At 42.3% G+C, this 17,006-nt stretch overlaps 1 protein-coding gene across 2 annotated transcripts in view; it reads left to right on the forward strand.

Moving 5' to 3' along the window:
• Nucleotides 1-17,006, forward strand: part of ppp1r37 (protein phosphatase 1, regulatory subunit 37) — a 42,744-nt gene that overhangs the window by 19,678 nt on the left and 6,060 nt on the right. For both annotated transcript variants that reach the window (XM_080513514.1, XM_080513515.1), the window contains 6 exons: nucleotides 6,042-6,087; nucleotides 6,227-6,327; nucleotides 10,433-10,552; nucleotides 14,141-14,291; nucleotides 14,477-14,632; nucleotides 14,946-15,058. In XM_080513514.1, coding sequence (XP_080369640.1) covers nucleotides 6,042-6,087; nucleotides 6,227-6,327; nucleotides 10,433-10,552; nucleotides 14,141-14,291; nucleotides 14,477-14,632; nucleotides 14,946-15,058 — 687 coding nt within the window. The remainder of the gene's footprint in view (nucleotides 1-6,041; nucleotides 6,088-6,226; nucleotides 6,328-10,432; nucleotides 10,553-14,140; nucleotides 14,292-14,476; nucleotides 14,633-14,945; nucleotides 15,059-17,006) is intronic.

Here is a 17,006-nt window from a genome sequence, read left to right on the forward strand (position 1 = left end):
TATCTGGATGGCATGCTTCTTGAAGTCATATTTAGTTAGCTTTTTCCAAGTAATACATTGTATGAGAGGTCGGTGCCACTCAGCAGTGTGGAGACCGTCTTTTAGAAGTGGAGCGACAAGATTATTCAACTTAAAGTTGTTGTTTTTTTCTCTCTGTCTTCTTAGGCTTGACATTTTAAAAGACTTTTTGACGAGTATCACGAGTTACCAATGTGCTGGAAAGGGGAGAATATGTGTTATTTGGATTTTTGGCATGTGAAAATAAAAGCCAAGACTTGTTTTGCTCCTATAATTGAGAGCTTTGTGGAGCATTTTAATATTGGAGCCGATAACTGGAGAACTCTGTGTATGCAAACTTGTAGCTACCTGCCTTTACCTTGCGTTTGTGCGGCAGCACTCACTCTTTGCCCGTCCTCAGACTGACTGGGGGGGGAAGCGTTGGCTGTGGAGCCAGGAACACGTTCACACATTTTGTTGCTGCCTGTGTACACGCCGTAAACCCTTCACTGGGCCTCTCCACTGGAGCTTTGTGCCCGCAGGTTAGCAAGTGATGAATAGAGAGGGAAGGGGGAGCCCCAGATGCGAACACATTTGTGATTCAGGATATTCTGCAAAGAAACCCCCCCCCCCCAACATGCGCTCTCGACTTGGTCGAAGTCAGCCCAGGTTGACTTGCCAGCCACTTGTTGAAATGCACATCATCGTGCGAGGCTACTGCTGTAAACTGCAGTTGTTCATATTGTGTGGTTACATTGCCACGAAGGGATCCTCCACCGTATCTTTTTTTGTGATTAGACGTGTTTTCAAAGGCCGGCGTCTTTCCATCTTTCCCTGAAGTGGCCGGTCCTCTACACCACCTCTTCCATTTTCTGCTTCGTCATCCTTGAAGTAACTCTCCACATAGACCCCCCCCCCCCCCCCCCCCCCCACACACACACACACACACACACACACACGCGCGCGCGCACTATAAATGCTTTCTTTATTAAGTCCAAATGGATTGTACACGTGGCCGCTCGCCAGGGGCCCCGACAGGTTATGTACATTTCTGGCCAGTTGTTTGCATGTCTTTGAGTTTATAAGGGTCACTATTTAGCGGCTGCGTGTTGAATGCTTGTTCTGCAGTAACTCCCACCGGAGTCTGAAAACCTGGACACTTGGGAGCCTTGTGTCACATTTCTGCTGCTGCAGATTCTCGTACCAAGCGGTTTCCCCCAATTATGCAACGTCTTTCATGCAGTCGGAGTGCTCGCTCACTTTTACCAAACATGCAGGAACCTCCACTCGTCAGATGCTGCAGAGTGTACTCCAGTAATATATTGTTCTTTAGCAGTGCTGTTGATGATGTAGTGAAAGTCTATAATTCTCACTTGGTCTCTTATTCCCACTTAAGGTTGCTTGGCAGCTGAATCTCGTTGACTTATAAGGCTGCGAGACCTTGGACGGGTCACCAGTCAAACATGAAGTATAATTTGTCTGTCAATGTAAACTACACTGAAACTAAACCTGAACAGGCTTCATGGCAGCCAGACTATTACTTCCAGGAACCAGTGTTCCTCTTTATGCTGATAGTAGTTTTTGAACACTCGCTGTATGTTTGGGGCTGTTTTCCTCTCCTGCAGAATGAATTTGAAAACAACCAAGACACCTTTCACTATAAACTTGCATTATAATACACCAGTCTGAGATATTTTACACAATGTAAATATATAATTGAAGGCCGTGCTTCACATTTGTATACTTAAACTGAAGGTTTTCAGTCTGAAGTGCATTCCCTTTCAAGTTTCCATTGTCTTTGAACCAGTCGGGCACCTAATGAATGTGTACGGAAACCTGCGTTTACTTATAATTACAAAGAACTCTTTTAGATACAAGCAACCCAAGTAGTTGAAGACAAAACACTGAAATGTCTTGAGACTTATGAAAGCATGTTGGAGTGCATTTGGGAACATACCAAAATAAACTGTAAAAATAACATAATATCATAAAGATACCGAAGAACATAAAGTTTTCTATCATAGAGTGTAACCTTCTATAACGGGTGCAATGTTTCTCGACTTTTGTTTCCCAAGTTTTTTTTTTTAGACTTTTCGTTTTAGATTATATCACAAGATGGATTAAGTATCACAAGAGACCTCTCAAAGACTTGGTTCCTTTCGAGCTAGATTTGAGGATAGTTTCAAATCACAATGAATCCGATTAGTCACGAGTCTTGAAACATGGCTTCATCTGAAGGAAGAGGAAAGAAGGAGCACTTCAATATTGCCCCAAGTCTTAATGGCTCAAACAGCACACACTGTTCAGCGCTTGTGCACATGATGATCTTTCTGATATTAAAATATTTTCTTTTTTCTTTTCTTTTTTGTAAAGGCCAGTACAAAGTGGTGGTTTATGGTGTGTATCAAACTGCGTTTTTGTTCATCAGATTACATTACAGGTCTATTTAAGAGCACCGACAGGCATCATTGCTTCAGAAAAGCAGTCGTCCTGCTCATCGTAGAATGGCTGCCGTTATATGAGGCTAATGTGCATTACAATTCCACAAGTACCCTTGTAAGTGGCCCAGATATTCTTTTCTTTGCAAGTAATTGCCATAGTTCTTCACTGATTCCATGCCATTTTGAAATTGGGTTTGCAGAAGGTTCTCAGACTAGAGGGCTTCAATGCAGCTTGAATTTGCAGTACAAATACATGTGCAGCTAAAAAAAAAAAAAAAAAATGATCTGAGAGGTAATTGTTTCATCGTTTGTTTTTGAATGCATATAAACAAAGGTTTAAAACGTTAAGTTGTGATAAATATGGCCTTTGGTTTAAAAACTCATGAAATGGTTAAAAAAAAAGGTGATTTTGATAACATAGGAGCTCAAATGGAGACACAAAAGGCTTGAAATATTTAAGTTCACGTGTAATAAACCTAAAATGTAACAATTTCTCTTGAGCTGAGTTTTCCCTTCAGGCTGTGCAGTATGTTGCAAATTAATCTGAATTTCAATGTGAATGATTAATCTTTAGCTAAAAGACTGCCTGAATTCATGGCCTCCACGTTAATGTATTTGACCCTTGATGATCACTTTTGCCCTCATTCTGCACTCGCGAGGTAGAGTTGCGTGGCTGCAATCACAAGGCTGGTGGAGATGGAGCTCAGGGAGCACAGTGATAAGGAACATCTTGACAAAGCAGAAGCCGTGGCGCACTATCAATGTCCTGAGTACCCAACAGTTTTCAGCCAGTGCATTTTCTGACCGCCTTCAACAACATTTAACATTTGAATGGCCCGAGTCGCGTCAAGCTGGACTTTGGCGCTTCACAGGAGCAGCGCGGCGCTTCACAGGAGCAGCGCAGCGCTCCGTGATCCACGGGCGTCTTCGTAAATGTTGGCGTTTCCTCTCAAGAGCGTCTCGCTCTGCTCCGCCGACAATATTTGTTTTGTCCACCCAGAGCACAACAAGAGAATCCAGTCATTTTCAAAATAAAGCCTCTTGTATTTACAACTGGTTTTAGACGTCGTCGCATCAACCTTATTGCATACCTGCTGGTCTCGGTGCAGAAGCGTTACGAAGTTATTTGTAAGAACATATTCCAATGCAAAATGACATTATTGCATGTAAAGTGTTTGTATTCATCGCGACACTCGATGGCATCTTCACCTCGTGTCAGGCTGCCCTGCTTTTCCTTCCCGTTCTTTGTGAGATCCGTTTGTGTGACATGCAGATAACGTATAGCGAGAGTAACCACAACCTTTAGTAAACGGCAACAAACTTTAAAACGGTAGTTTCACGCCGTCCACTCGCTGTGGACGCGGCCATACCACCACTCGCGCTGAGGCTCTCCCTGCGTCATGCACTATTTCTGGTGCTGGAAAGCTCTGCTACTGAGGAATTTACACCGATAAAGTCATTCTCACTGACAGGTGCCTGAGTTAATTGGAGGTGAAGATCGACTCGCTGTTTGAATGCCACAATTTGTGTCCGTATATGTATACTGGAGAACATCTGATTTCAAATGATTAATTAACCGATGCCTCATGACAACAAATGGCTGTAGGTGTAACGCGTGTCACGTTGCATAATCAGAATTTTTAAGGGCTCTTGAATCGCGCACGGTCTGGCAGAATGTGGTGCGGCGGTATGGGTTGTACAAACACATAAGTAACGTCAGGAGGGCAGGGGTGACGGGGTTCATGCTGAATGGGCTGGGCAGTCAGCAGGGAGAGGGGGATTTGCTGGTACATAGCTCTGAGGGCAGCACTCATGTGTTTTCATGTTTGTGTGGGTGTTTTACCAGGGTGAGAGGTGTAACAGTCTTTTTTTTGGGGGGGGGGGTTTCTGTGCTACTGTGGACAACATGATCGGACAAGTGATAGTCCAGGGGAATACTTGCGAATTAACAGCTGTACACTTTCGATAAATAAGCGGTCAGCTTGCCCGTGAAGTGGGCCTCCCAGTTTGTAGTCGAAACACATGCAAGCTTTGTCTTTAATGGTCCCAACTTGTTCGACTGCGAACGTTTGCGTGTCTTTGGCAATACAGGAGCATCAAGGAAAGTGCTTTAGAAGAATTTCCGAAGGGTGGTTATGGAGTCTTTTTTTGTTTTTTGAATGCTTGTCATTGTAACACTCCACCTTTTTGGAGTGAAAACCCAGAGCTACGCTTTGAGAAATAGTTTTGTATGGGAGCGTTTGAGCTCACACTTCCAAAGGACTGATGGCAGTCGATGCGGACTGAAGCTCTTCTGGTCTGCGTCTTTGCAAGTTTGGGTCCAGAGGAAGTGCGAGTGTCATGTTTCAACCCATCCAGTCACACAACACTGCATCAAAAACATTACAGTGGGTCAAACCCAATAGCAATCCTTGTTTAAAGCCTCGTGTCACAATCGCATTCCTTCTTATTTTTAGTTATCAGCCCTTTTCACGTCGTGTCGTACTGATTACTTAACTTATCAGGCTGATGCAACTTACGGTTGATGCAAATCAAATATTTAATGCTGCCTCCAAACTTGACTTTAGCACTGCGAAACAAAAGAAAATACTTCTCTACAATTTGACACTGAAACTGACCTGGTAATCTGAGTCTTGAAATGGGCGGGAGTCTGTGACACATCAGCATTTTACAGATTTTAACGGCCACCCTGGTTGAAATCACAAGAAGCAAGCCGCATTCCTTCCTACCTCTCTGATGTGCAAGTTGCAATTTCTTTTAGTTGATAACGTCATCAAAGAGAAGACCGCACAACACAAGCTCCCTTTTTTGTCTCCATCCTACCAGTTCATTGCTGTTTTCAGTTGAATTTCTAACACTTGTGTTGCTCCTTCATAATGGCCTGGTTCATGTTGATAGTTGTCGTGGGAGTTTTCTAATTTAATTTTGGCGAGGCAATCGAGTGAGGTCGACCTTTATTGTGTGCACTGTTCATGCAGCTGCGAGTCCAACCCAACACCAAGCCTGGAAGCCTGACATTGGCTCACCCTGGTCCTCAGGCTGTTTGAACACATTCGCACTCAACTCCCACCCACCAAGCAGGGTCAGGATGGGCGGGTCACTGTGAAAATGGCTTTATTGTAATTTAGGTATAGGAAATGGTTCAATATGAATTCTAAATAAAAAAACCAAGTGAAGTTTTACATGTAGAAGAAAGAAGCCGTTGGTCCACATCTGTAGTCCGACACATAAACACTTGTGGTTCAGTTTGTGGTGAGTGTCTGCCCGCAAATGAAAACTGGCATTAGTGACGGCACAGCCCCTTATGTAACAAGCTTTACGTGTCAAAGATGGCAGAGCTGAGGCTGATGCAGCATTTCACCACAACACACCTGTAGAGACGAGCACTGGGGGGGGGGGCCTCGAGTTCATTCATCCTGCACGCGTCTGTCTTTGGACACAGGCTGATCTCGGTTTGCACACGACATGTGCTTTATGCTCAAACACTGATTAATGAAATTGTCTTCTGTGACGCAAATGTTTCAACGTTTCGAACGGAGTTCGCCTCCAGGGGAAAGTCATGTGATCGGCTCCTTCCAACGCTGCTGCTTTTTGTTTTTGTAGGAACTGAAAGACCTGACGCAGCGAAATGAATGCTTGGATCTAAAAGGTAAGCACCAAAAAACACAGACGTGTCTCGGACATTCCAGTTGTTGAGGAAAACGCAATAATCCCGCCTTTCAATCTCATGAATAATATCATCAAATGCCTGTCTATTTGTTTGGGGGGGGTTTTTTTCCTGTGTTTAGGTGAGAAGTTGGACTACAGAGCATGTGAGTCCCTGGAGGAGATTTTGAAGAGGGTCCAGTTTAAAGTTGTTGACCTGGAGCAAACCAACCTGGATGAAGATGTAAGATCTGTTTTCTCTCTCTCTCTCTCCTCTTTTCATAATTTCTTCTCGTATTTGTACTCTGGCAGGATGTGGAGTGTTTGTCATGGGTTTTCTGATTACTCCAGATGTCCACTTGTGTAAACAGCTTTCGAGATGTTTGGGCTGCAGACATGCACAGATAGACAGCGCTGCTATGCGGCACACACACACACATAACCACACACACTCTGGTCCTGACCACTTCCTGTCACACAGACACGAGCTCAGCTTTCCCTCTGAATCAAACGTGACGAGTTCACTTTAGTTCACTTTAATTACTGCTTATTATTTTATTTCTGTCTGGCCAGCTAGCACCGGCTCGACCTTTTAACCACAGAATTAATTTACTTCCCCAGTCTCCTGCCATTTTCCAGCAACACTTACAGAAGGTGTGTTAATTATCTCTGTGTCCTTGGAGACATTTGTGCCCTTTGGGATATTGGGAAACCGTTCTCTTCATTTCTGGATTAAGTGTGCAGTCAGATTCCATTATCGATTCTCATAAAAATCATAACATTTGACAATGCAAGATGGCTAGTTAAACTGTTTTTTATATATATATATATATATATATATATATATATATATATATATATATATATATATATATATATATATATATATATATATATATATATTCTCAATTCCTTTTCCTAAACCTGATGAGATTTCCAAAAATATTTTTCGGTTTAGATACCCGAGATGGGATTGGTGTTAAATGCAGGCTTGATTTTCATCTCTTAAAAATTTTCATCTCTTAAAATATGACATAAGCTATTAGGTTGGGTTTTTTTAAAGGTTTTTTCAGTCTTTGTACTGTGTCTAAAATTTGAGGACTATCATGTGATGGTCGTCACTGGAGTACAAAGTTCGACAGAAATTCAAGTAGGATTTTCAACAATTACAAAAGGCTTCAGCCACTGTTATATTTACTACTCAATCTGTCATAGAACAGTTTTATAGTCGAAGTTTTACCTCACAGCTTATTTAAATTGGCACTCGTAAGCCCCTCAAACTTGATAATGCGACGGCTCCTTTTCTAGCATTCATGTTGTTTTCACAGGAAAAACAAAACTCATGTCAAAACAAGAAAAAAGGCCATCAGACAAGTAAATGAATGCAGCATCACATGGCAAATTGTAACGCATGCATGACCTTAATTTCAACAAAAATAATCCTTAAAGTCTTAAACATTTATAGAAGACTTGAGTTCCCTTGCATAATTTCATATAAACTTAATATCGGTCCAAACACCGAGCGACACTCTTCGCCTACTCTGGCATGTGCAAATCTAACTTTACAAACCCAAAGAAAGACACTTTTTTGGAATTGTTTTAGGCTGTGCTAATCTCGAAAAAGTACCACTTTTGGATAACGGCGACACTTGGTGTGTCTCATAAGATTTGGCTTCGCTGTAATATGTTGACAACGTAGAGATGGGGGAGAAAAAAATCCCAGGCCTTTCTTGGAGGCGATCGGTTGGGCTCCAGGGGGAAAAAACATGTGGGGATTGAGCATTTGAACATCTGCTCTGGCTTTGGGACTGGCCATCACCCCCTCAGTGACGAGCTGCAACCCAAATCAAGAAGAAAATTCAACTTTTCTAATTCGTCAAATTCAAACTTTCAGCGGTTTGAACCTGCAGCAGTTGAAAAGGTTCTCACGGTATGCCTGCACATAAAAAAAAAAAAAGTTTGATTGACAGAGTTGTCAGCAATGTGGGGAGTAGAGAGAGACTTATTTATGCTCCTTTAGCTCAGTTTTGTTTTTCTCGTACCAAAACTCTTCAGTGTCTTTAGCCTTTTGAACAGATGCAACTGTTTTGATTCACACATGTGGAATAAGCTTTCTCGAGAGATGTAGTTTCAAAATATAGATCCAGATGCTACTTCACTCTTATGGATTCAGCCTTTTACGTGCCAACATCTTGCTGCAGAAAACACATTTTTATTACATTGAGCACAAAGAGGGAAAAGCCGATTTTTGTCCTCCTTTGCTCTAAATGAAATAAAATCCATATGTCTGCAATGTCCCTCTGCTTTGTCATGCTCCAACAAAACTTACTGAACTTAAGACCCTGCTTCCAACATTATCGCTTTTCTTGATCATAATTAAAATTTCGGGCACTGTAGTTCTTGTCCTTGAGGCATCGCTTTATTTGACAAGAAACTAATCAAAATTATTCATACCATACACGTCATATAATATTTAGTCGACACACGTTGCACCTCCAAATTCAATGCAAGTGCAAATTAGATGACATATTTTGCAGAGCTGTAAATGAATACACTGATAGATGGATCACATGTCATTATGAGATGCAAATCACGTTTTAGCATCTGTTTAAGGATCTTGAATAGAGCCATCTTCGTATGGTCGTGAAATTATGACATTCTGCATGGGGGTGCCTGTACTGTGAAATATTGAGTTTTAAAACCACTTTGTTTTCATTCAAAGTTACAAGCTTAAGCCATCAAAATCAAAAAGGCAGGATTTTATAATATATACTCATGTAGAGATGACGACCAAACCAAATACCTTTTAAACGACACTGAAGTCACTTTACATGCTAAACTTGTTATAATAGATCTGCAACAATCCACAACCTGTTCAAAGTTTTCCTTAATCTTTCATGAACTCTGCACGACGCCACAAACCACTTTCCTGAACGAGCTCATCACACATAGTCATTGTGTAAACACTTGAAATCCAGTTAAACCTGATGGGGAAGCCGTGCAATTTCTTAATTTGTATGCTAATCGCGGGATGATGCTGCACATATTCAACATTTTTTTTTCTTTTTATAACCAACATGTTATTGTTACTGAAAATCCAACCTTCACATCATCCTAACAAATGCAGAGTGACGTACACACTTTTTTTTTTTTTTCCCCCCTCCACGTTGAGCTCTGCTCCGGAAATTTGAACGCAGTGTCTGAATGAGTCACTGACTGAGTCACCAGAGAGCAGCGTTTCAGTCCGAGACAAGTGTCTCTCCTTAGACTGTGATGAAATAGGAATCTGAAAAGGAGAAAATGTGAGAGCGAGGAAATGTAATGGTGAAGAAGAGGGAGTGGTGGAGTGGCGGTAGATGGCTGGATTTGGTAGGGAGACACTCGTAGCTGCAGTAATGGCTTCTTACAAGGGGGAAGGAATGAGCAGATAAAAGCAGCCGACCAGTTTTTTTTTTGAGAAATGTTTTAAGAAGCATGTGGAGCGTCTTCACAGGCTGGTTGTTATTGGACCTAATGTGACTCATCTTTCCCCCACCCAGTAGATAAACACACCAGTGTACACTCCTTAACATCTTCCAGTGTATGTACACAGCGGGGGGGGGGGGGGGTTAGAAACCACTGTGCTTTGTCCCGCCTGATTTGCGCTTTTTATCCTCGGAAAACAAAACGCTCTCGCTCAAATTTTCACCTCGTACAAGTCCTGCAACCACGCTGCACAGACACCGATGTGTTTTGTTTTCAGTCTTGTTTTTGTGAGCTTTAAGTTGTTTCGGGCTGTTACTACAGAGTTCGATCAAGTGCTCTTGATTACTCCGTTTGTAGTAAAACAGATGAGTTAAAAAAACTGATTAAAATACAACATTTGACTTGAACTTGTGTCGTCTGATATTGAAATTCAGTCCTGCTCTTTGATAAACTTTATTTATTTTTATGGAGGTTGTTGCCTCTCGAGTGATTCTCATATCATGTAATGATTGTTTTTCTTATATTTGTTCTTGGTGTTGATTTGTGTGCTTCCAGTGGTTTGTATTACAGTGCCTAATCTGAATAATGAATCCCGTTGAAACTATTTGTGCAACAGTAAACAGTTGTACACACACACACACACACACAAGCTCGTCCTTGCTCCTGTATTACTCCTCAACACTCAATGCCCTCATGGAAACATCTCAACACTTCTCAGCTCGTCCTCGGGGACGGTTACCATGGAAACTCCAGCTGCGACCCCGGGATGTGTCTTTGTAACATCTCTACTATTGTGTTGACAGTGTTGACAGTGAGACTTGCTTGAATCGGACTGGATTTTCGGATCATCATAGCGTCATGGTTTTCCTCTCGTCTTTCATCAGGGGGCTTCAGCTCTGTTTGACATGATCGAGTACTACGAGTCGGCCACGCATCTCAACATCTCCTTCAACAAGCACATTGGCACGCGGGGATGGCAGGCTGCAGCACACATGATGAGGAAGGTGAGAAAACATCCTGCCTGTCAGTAACGGGAATTGTCTGCATGAGAGAATAAATGAATGGCGGAATCCAAAAAGATCTGATCTATTTACACAAAAACGGTGACCACAACTTTCATTATCAGGTATGAACAAGCACCATTTCTTTCTCTTTTGTTATCATTCATTGTGTATTTTTCAGTAAAACAATGTCACAAGGGATCTTAATTTGTATGTTTGCACATTGGAATTCATTTTTTGGGTATTTCCTGACAAAATAGTGTCAACTTCACCTCTTACTCCTACATACCAGTCAAAGGCTGTCCTATTAAATAACGTTCTCACAAGATACTGAAAGTCGGGTTTAATATGTCTAAATCAAACAGACTCGTAAAAGCATCTCGTAAAAGTAAAACATCAGGAAAAATGCGCTTTGCTTTGTAGCTCATTAGAATTGTCCGACGCGGTTTGGTGCGTTGGTGTGACTTCTTTGAAAAGCAGTGGAAGTGTTTCTGACTGATAATCCTCAGTCACTATGACAGATATTGTCAGTGCAACATGAGATTCTCTCAACTTTCAAGCTTCATCACTCTGAAATCTTACATGGGTTGCCCCAGATTTTATTGTCCATCATTCAAAATGACAGTATAATCTAGCGAAGTTCCTAAACGCTGAATACTAGAATTTAGAAAGAAATGTAAAGTCACACAAAGTGCCAGTTTAAGCTGGTATGACTTCATATTTGGTTTTTTTTAAGGAAACCAAAGAATTTGCTACTTAAATTCAAGATCATCATGCAATAAAAAAAAAAAATTATAAAAAAATCTGAAATTGGTTGATTTAATAGTTTAAACCAGAACTGATTACATGCAGTAACTGGAAGTGTGTCAGTAAATCTTTGAGTCCCTAAAGATCATCTTGAGATTAGTTCAGTTGCGCTCCCAGTGGCCTCATCAGGTCTTTTCTGCACTTTTTAAAGTGGTGCTTAGTGTCTTATTGTTTTCATCTACTGTCTATGTTTCACACATGAGGGTCACCCTTTGCTCACTCGCTCTTTGACGTCACTCACTATTTATTAGTGTTTGGGGATACAAAGGTGTGGCCAGCTGAACACGATGATGTGGCCTTGCAAGTAACCTATGGGGGAAAATAAATGGAAGAGCAGGAGCTGCTTTTTTTTTTTTTTTAGTCAAACAAGCTGTTGATTGTGTGTTGGATGAAAAGATATGGTAAAGTCGCTCCGCAAAAGCGGGTTTCTCATGTGTAATTTTTTTTTCTTTCTTTCTTTTTAAAGAAGAATGTGTGAAAGTGAGAATGAGCATCTTGAGCCTCATGAGACGTATCGGCATTGAAGAGGATTTTTTAAATTTAATTCGTAAATGAGTTTACTAGGGATTTGTGGCTATATTGGCTCCGCAGCAGTGGATCCTCGTGAGTATTTTTGTGACAACAGTACAATATTTAGGGAGTTCTTCTGTGACCACAACTGTGACCGCGTGAGAGGATGAAGGTTTTTCAATCAGCCTTCAAGCATTGAGTGCCTTCAGATTTATAGCAAGCTGCCTGGAGACCTCGTACTAATATCCCAGCCTATAGATTGCTCGTGTTGACGCTTGTCAATAAAAACCAGGCGCTCATTTCAACAGAGAAAACTCATACCTGACAAGGGCACATGTTCTTTGATGCCCAAGGCGAAGCCTCTTGATTTATTTCACTGGAAGACGACGTAGTCATCTTAATGTAATGTATAAACAAGTGCATCAAACAAACAAAAATCTAATACAGTGAAGAATGTCATTTCTGGGAAAAAAAATGTTTTACATCTAAATGTAAAAAAAAAATGCGTGAAACTAAAGCAAATACGACATGATTAACAGAATAATAAAAACATTCATATGATTTTTTTTTTGCCTATGTGAATATTCACACATTCCCATGTGTGTCTGAAAGTTTGGACTTGGTCGTTTATTTGTCTTAGTATGTGAGAATGTATGTAAAATGTATGTAAGGAGAGACACTGTGTGTGTGTGTGTGTGTGTGTGTGTGTGTGTGTGTGTGTGTGTGTGTGTGTGTGTGTGTGTGTGTGTGTGTGTGTGTGTGTGTGTGTGTGTGTGTGTGTGTGTGTGTGTGTGTGTGTGTGTGTGTGTGTGTGTGTGTGTGTGTGTGTGTGTGTGTGTGTCAGACAGAGCGTCCAACTCCTCATCACGAAGGTCTCCATTCAATCTGTTCTCTATTTTGTTCTTTATTTTCTTTCTGTGTTGCACGGCAGACATTTCAAAGAGACTCCTATCTTGCAATTACAGACGACAAATGTGGGACTTTACAAAGAATGTTCAATAATTCATGAACCAAAACACTGCCGAGTTCATGAGCGAAGCCTTTAGAAAGCCAGCTGTGGATAGATGACGTTTATTTTGATGTGGACAGACTTATTTATGCTGTTTCAAGGTTAAATATCTTTTAATGGGTGCAGACAGAAGTAGTTGGTGTGTGTGTGGGGGCGTAACGCTGCTCTTCTAATGGTCAAGGTTGCAGGCTCCTGCTCTCTACTCACTTTTCGTAATTGTCCTCCCTGGCCTCAGTCAGTGCTGTTGCATTAATGCAGTGCTTCTCAAATGGTGGGGCGCGCCCCCCTGGGGGGGCGTGGTGGGGTGTCAGGGGGGGCGCGAGGCGGGCGCGACTTTCAGTATTAGTGTCTTTATTCATGCTTGAACAATTTTAAAAAAGGGCCTCCAGCCACTAGGTGGCAGCAGTGCTCAAACTAATCAACAGGCTGCCTGTTCAACCTAGTAGAGAAGAAGAAGTACTACACATGAACACCGGTGTACAGAGCTGGCGGAGGAGGAGGAGGAGAGGTGGAGAAGTTTCTGACGGGAGTAAAAAGAAAAAAGGATGAGGCATCAGAGGAAAAGAAAACAGGTGACAGTAACCGGTATAAACCTAGTAAGAGCAGGAGATATGACGATGCCTACATAGCCCTTGGGTTTACCGTGAACACGGTCGGAAACGAGGAAACACCCGTTTGTGTTTTATGCCTAAAAACTCTGGCAGCGGAGCATGAAACCAAATAAATTAAGACGGCACCTGGAGACCATACACCATACACCTGGAGACCATACACCTGGAGACCATACACCATACACCTGGAGACCATACACCTGGAGACCATACACCATACACCTGGAGACCATACACCCGTTATGTCAGTAAGCCACTGGAGTTTTTTCATGGTAAACTCCATGAGTATCGCCAACAAGCCGGTCATTTCGTCAGCGCGGCATCAGTAAACAAAAAAGCCTGTTAGCCTCTTACAAAGTTGCCCACCACATCGCAAGGTGCAAAAAACCTCACACCATAGCAGATTTATTTTGATAATCAGGCGATTGTATGCAGAATGCTGGTGCCAGCAACTCATACAGTAATTTATACAGATAAATAAATATTATCAAGTTCTCAATGGTAGTACAATATCGGCGGGGGGGGGGGCGCTGAAAAAAATTCTGTCCTCTAGGGGGGGCGTGACAGAAAATAATTGAGAACCACTGCATTAATGCATCCTCAGTTGTGTCGTGTCGGTAATTCGCAGCTCGAATTCAATGTTTCTCCCCTCAGACGAGCTCTCTACAATATCTGGACGCCCGGAACACTCCCCTGCTGGACCACTCGGCTCCCTTTGTGGCACGGGCGCTCCGGATCAGTGGCAGCCTGGCGATCCTTCACCTGGAGAACGCCGGCCTGTCTGGCAGACCGCTCATGTTACTGGGTAAGACGGAGAAAACGCCTGAGGGGCAACAAAAGAGCCCCCCCCCCCCCCCCCCCCCTCCTTTTTTTTTTTTTTTTTTTTTTTTTTTTTACTCAACTATCACTTGATACCTTTCATCTTTGTAGATGCAGAATCTTAAACCTCTGACATTATTCCATCTCTTTCTTCCTCATTTCTCTGGTCAGCCACGGCTCTGAAGATGAACATGAACCTGCGGGAGCTGTATTTGGCAGACAACAAGCTCAATGGGTTGCAGGACTCTGCTCAACTTGGCAACCTGCTCAAGTTTAACTACAACATTCAGATCCTGGACCTTCGCAACAACCACATCCTGGACTCTGGTACGGAGCAGTGACGGTTCTTTAACACACGGTTAACACGGCATACATGTCTTATATCCTGTTTTATCACGGACTTTGATTCGCCGTGGTCCCGTCTGTAAAGATCTAATGCGTCAAGCCATGTTGCTTCATACAACAAGGCTAGATCAGGATGTTAATCGGAGAAATGGTGTTGGGAGAGTAGCGGCTCGGGATCTGCCAGGCCTTCTTAAAACTCCACGTTTCGTGCTACTTCACACGCCACCTTCTAAAATGGAGACGTCGCGTTTGAAGTGCACGTCGATGAGGCCCGTCTGCTTCCCTGCCGTCACAGGTCTGGCCTACGTGTGCGAAGGACTGAAAGAGCAGAGGAAAGGCCTCGTCACTTTGGTGCTATGGAACAACCAGCTCACACACAACGGCATGGGACACCTCGCTGCTGCGCTGGTACGCTCACACACACACACACACACACACACACATTGATTGGATGTTTTATGAGCCAAGGACAACTCTGAGATACTAAATCTTCTCCATTACTGCAACGGAGATCATTCTGAAAGTGCACCTGTTTTTTACATCCCATTTTGTTATTGCATTGTAAGGCTCACATGGTTGGTTGACCAGTTATTAGAATTAGGTGTGTGGCTGGCAGGAGGTCAATGACAAATAATGACTGAAATAAGGAGTTTGTATGATGCATGCAGTACAACTAAAGTTTGTGTCCTTCCAGTTTGTATGTGCCCTCATATAAAATCTCCCTCCTGTCAAAAAAAGAAAGACGTGTTCTCAAAGAATCCAAATCAGCATTAGCAGACAAAAGTTATTGCACTTTATAATATTTCATCACAATCTTGAAATAAATGTTCTATTAAGAGACAAGTCAATACCGAGTTTAAGCTATTGCTGGGCGAGGCTCAGTTGATTCATTTGACCCCTGCTGTCCCTGAAACTCCGCCAATAGGTCTGATCATCAAGTTCACCCAAGGAAAATGTCACTTCTGATGAAATGATTATAGGATGTAATTAAAGCATTCAGCAGTTTGATGAACCGCTGCCTGCAGCTCACATCGAGGTAAGAGATGGTAACGATTAGTTCCTCCTGAAGGTTTGATCTGAACAGAAAAGCTTGATTCCTCCCTCACTGCTCGGTGCCTGCAGGATCTGGAACATTAAACACGTCGGTCAGATGTGTCTCTCCTATTCACATTTTATTTAAAAAAAAAAAAAAAACGTGTCAGCACTTTGTCTTTGTGTGAAGGCGAAGGATTAACGATGCAGTGTAAACAGGCAGGCGATGGGGCTGACTGTTTCCACGCACCCTCTTCATTAACACACCTGACACTCGGTGATGTCGTCTGGTGCCGACTGAACAGATGTGAGCTCGCGCTCTGGCTGCACCGCCTCCCACATGCAGCCCGGGTTTGATTTAACTGCGGCCTGTTGTCAATAATCCACCCCTGAAGTCACTGGAGACCTTTCTGTCACTTGGCGAGAGTCGTTATCTCCGGTTTTCCTCGTCAGACTTGAACTTATTGTTTCAGCGCTCCAGCGTTTTCATTTCGGCTCTGCCGAGGCTGTAAATGATCGTTTCTGTTCCAGGTCAAATGTTTTGCTGCGGTTTGGGGTCCATTATTAAAAATCACTTTTAATATTTTAATATCATTAAAAAAAACACTTTGATCACTGTCATGCAGCAAACTGCAACACATTGATTCATCTCATAATTTCCTGTTTATTGAAGCTGTGTTGCGGTTTGATTAGTTTTACAGACTAATTGTGACACTTCAAGGAGTCCTTGAATGGTGTTTTCAATTTATGTTCCTCATATCCAGTACTAGTTTTGGACACTTTTTTTTTTTAAAGATGAGTAAATGTGCATTTGTTCTCCAAAAATTTTAAATAATAAAATAAACTTTGACAAGTAGCATATCAGTTGATGGGAATGGAGTGAGCGGGGTAAAGAAAATGGTCAAAAGAAGAGAGAAGCTCGGTTTCCTGCTGCTCCTGTGCCGTCTTGAGAAGATGGAGATTAAGATCAGCAAGATAACATCAATTTCAACACTAAATGGATCTGCAAGTGGACAAATATTGATCCCATGTTGGTAATCCAAAAATAAACTAACATCTATTTTCGTTCCGTTTTGGAATTTTTCATCTTCTTAAGAGCCAAACTAGGAAATCTCCCCGACTGTATTGCATTAATGTGTGCCAGAGGGCGCAACGATGGCCCTGAAATCTTAATTTAAACTGTCAAAAGATCGTCATGGAAGATAAACAGTGGACCCATTTTCTAAAATGTAGTGAGATCCATGTCGCTCAAGTACCAAGCTGGAAGGCTTTGGTGTTCCCTGGACAGAGCAACTGTCCATCTCAGGACAAACACCGAGAAATA

Source organism: Blennius ocellaris, assembly GCF_963422515.1.
Source record: "Blennius ocellaris genome assembly, chromosome: 2".
Lineage (NCBI taxonomy): Eukaryota > Metazoa > Chordata > Actinopteri > Blenniiformes > Blenniidae > Blennius > Blennius ocellaris.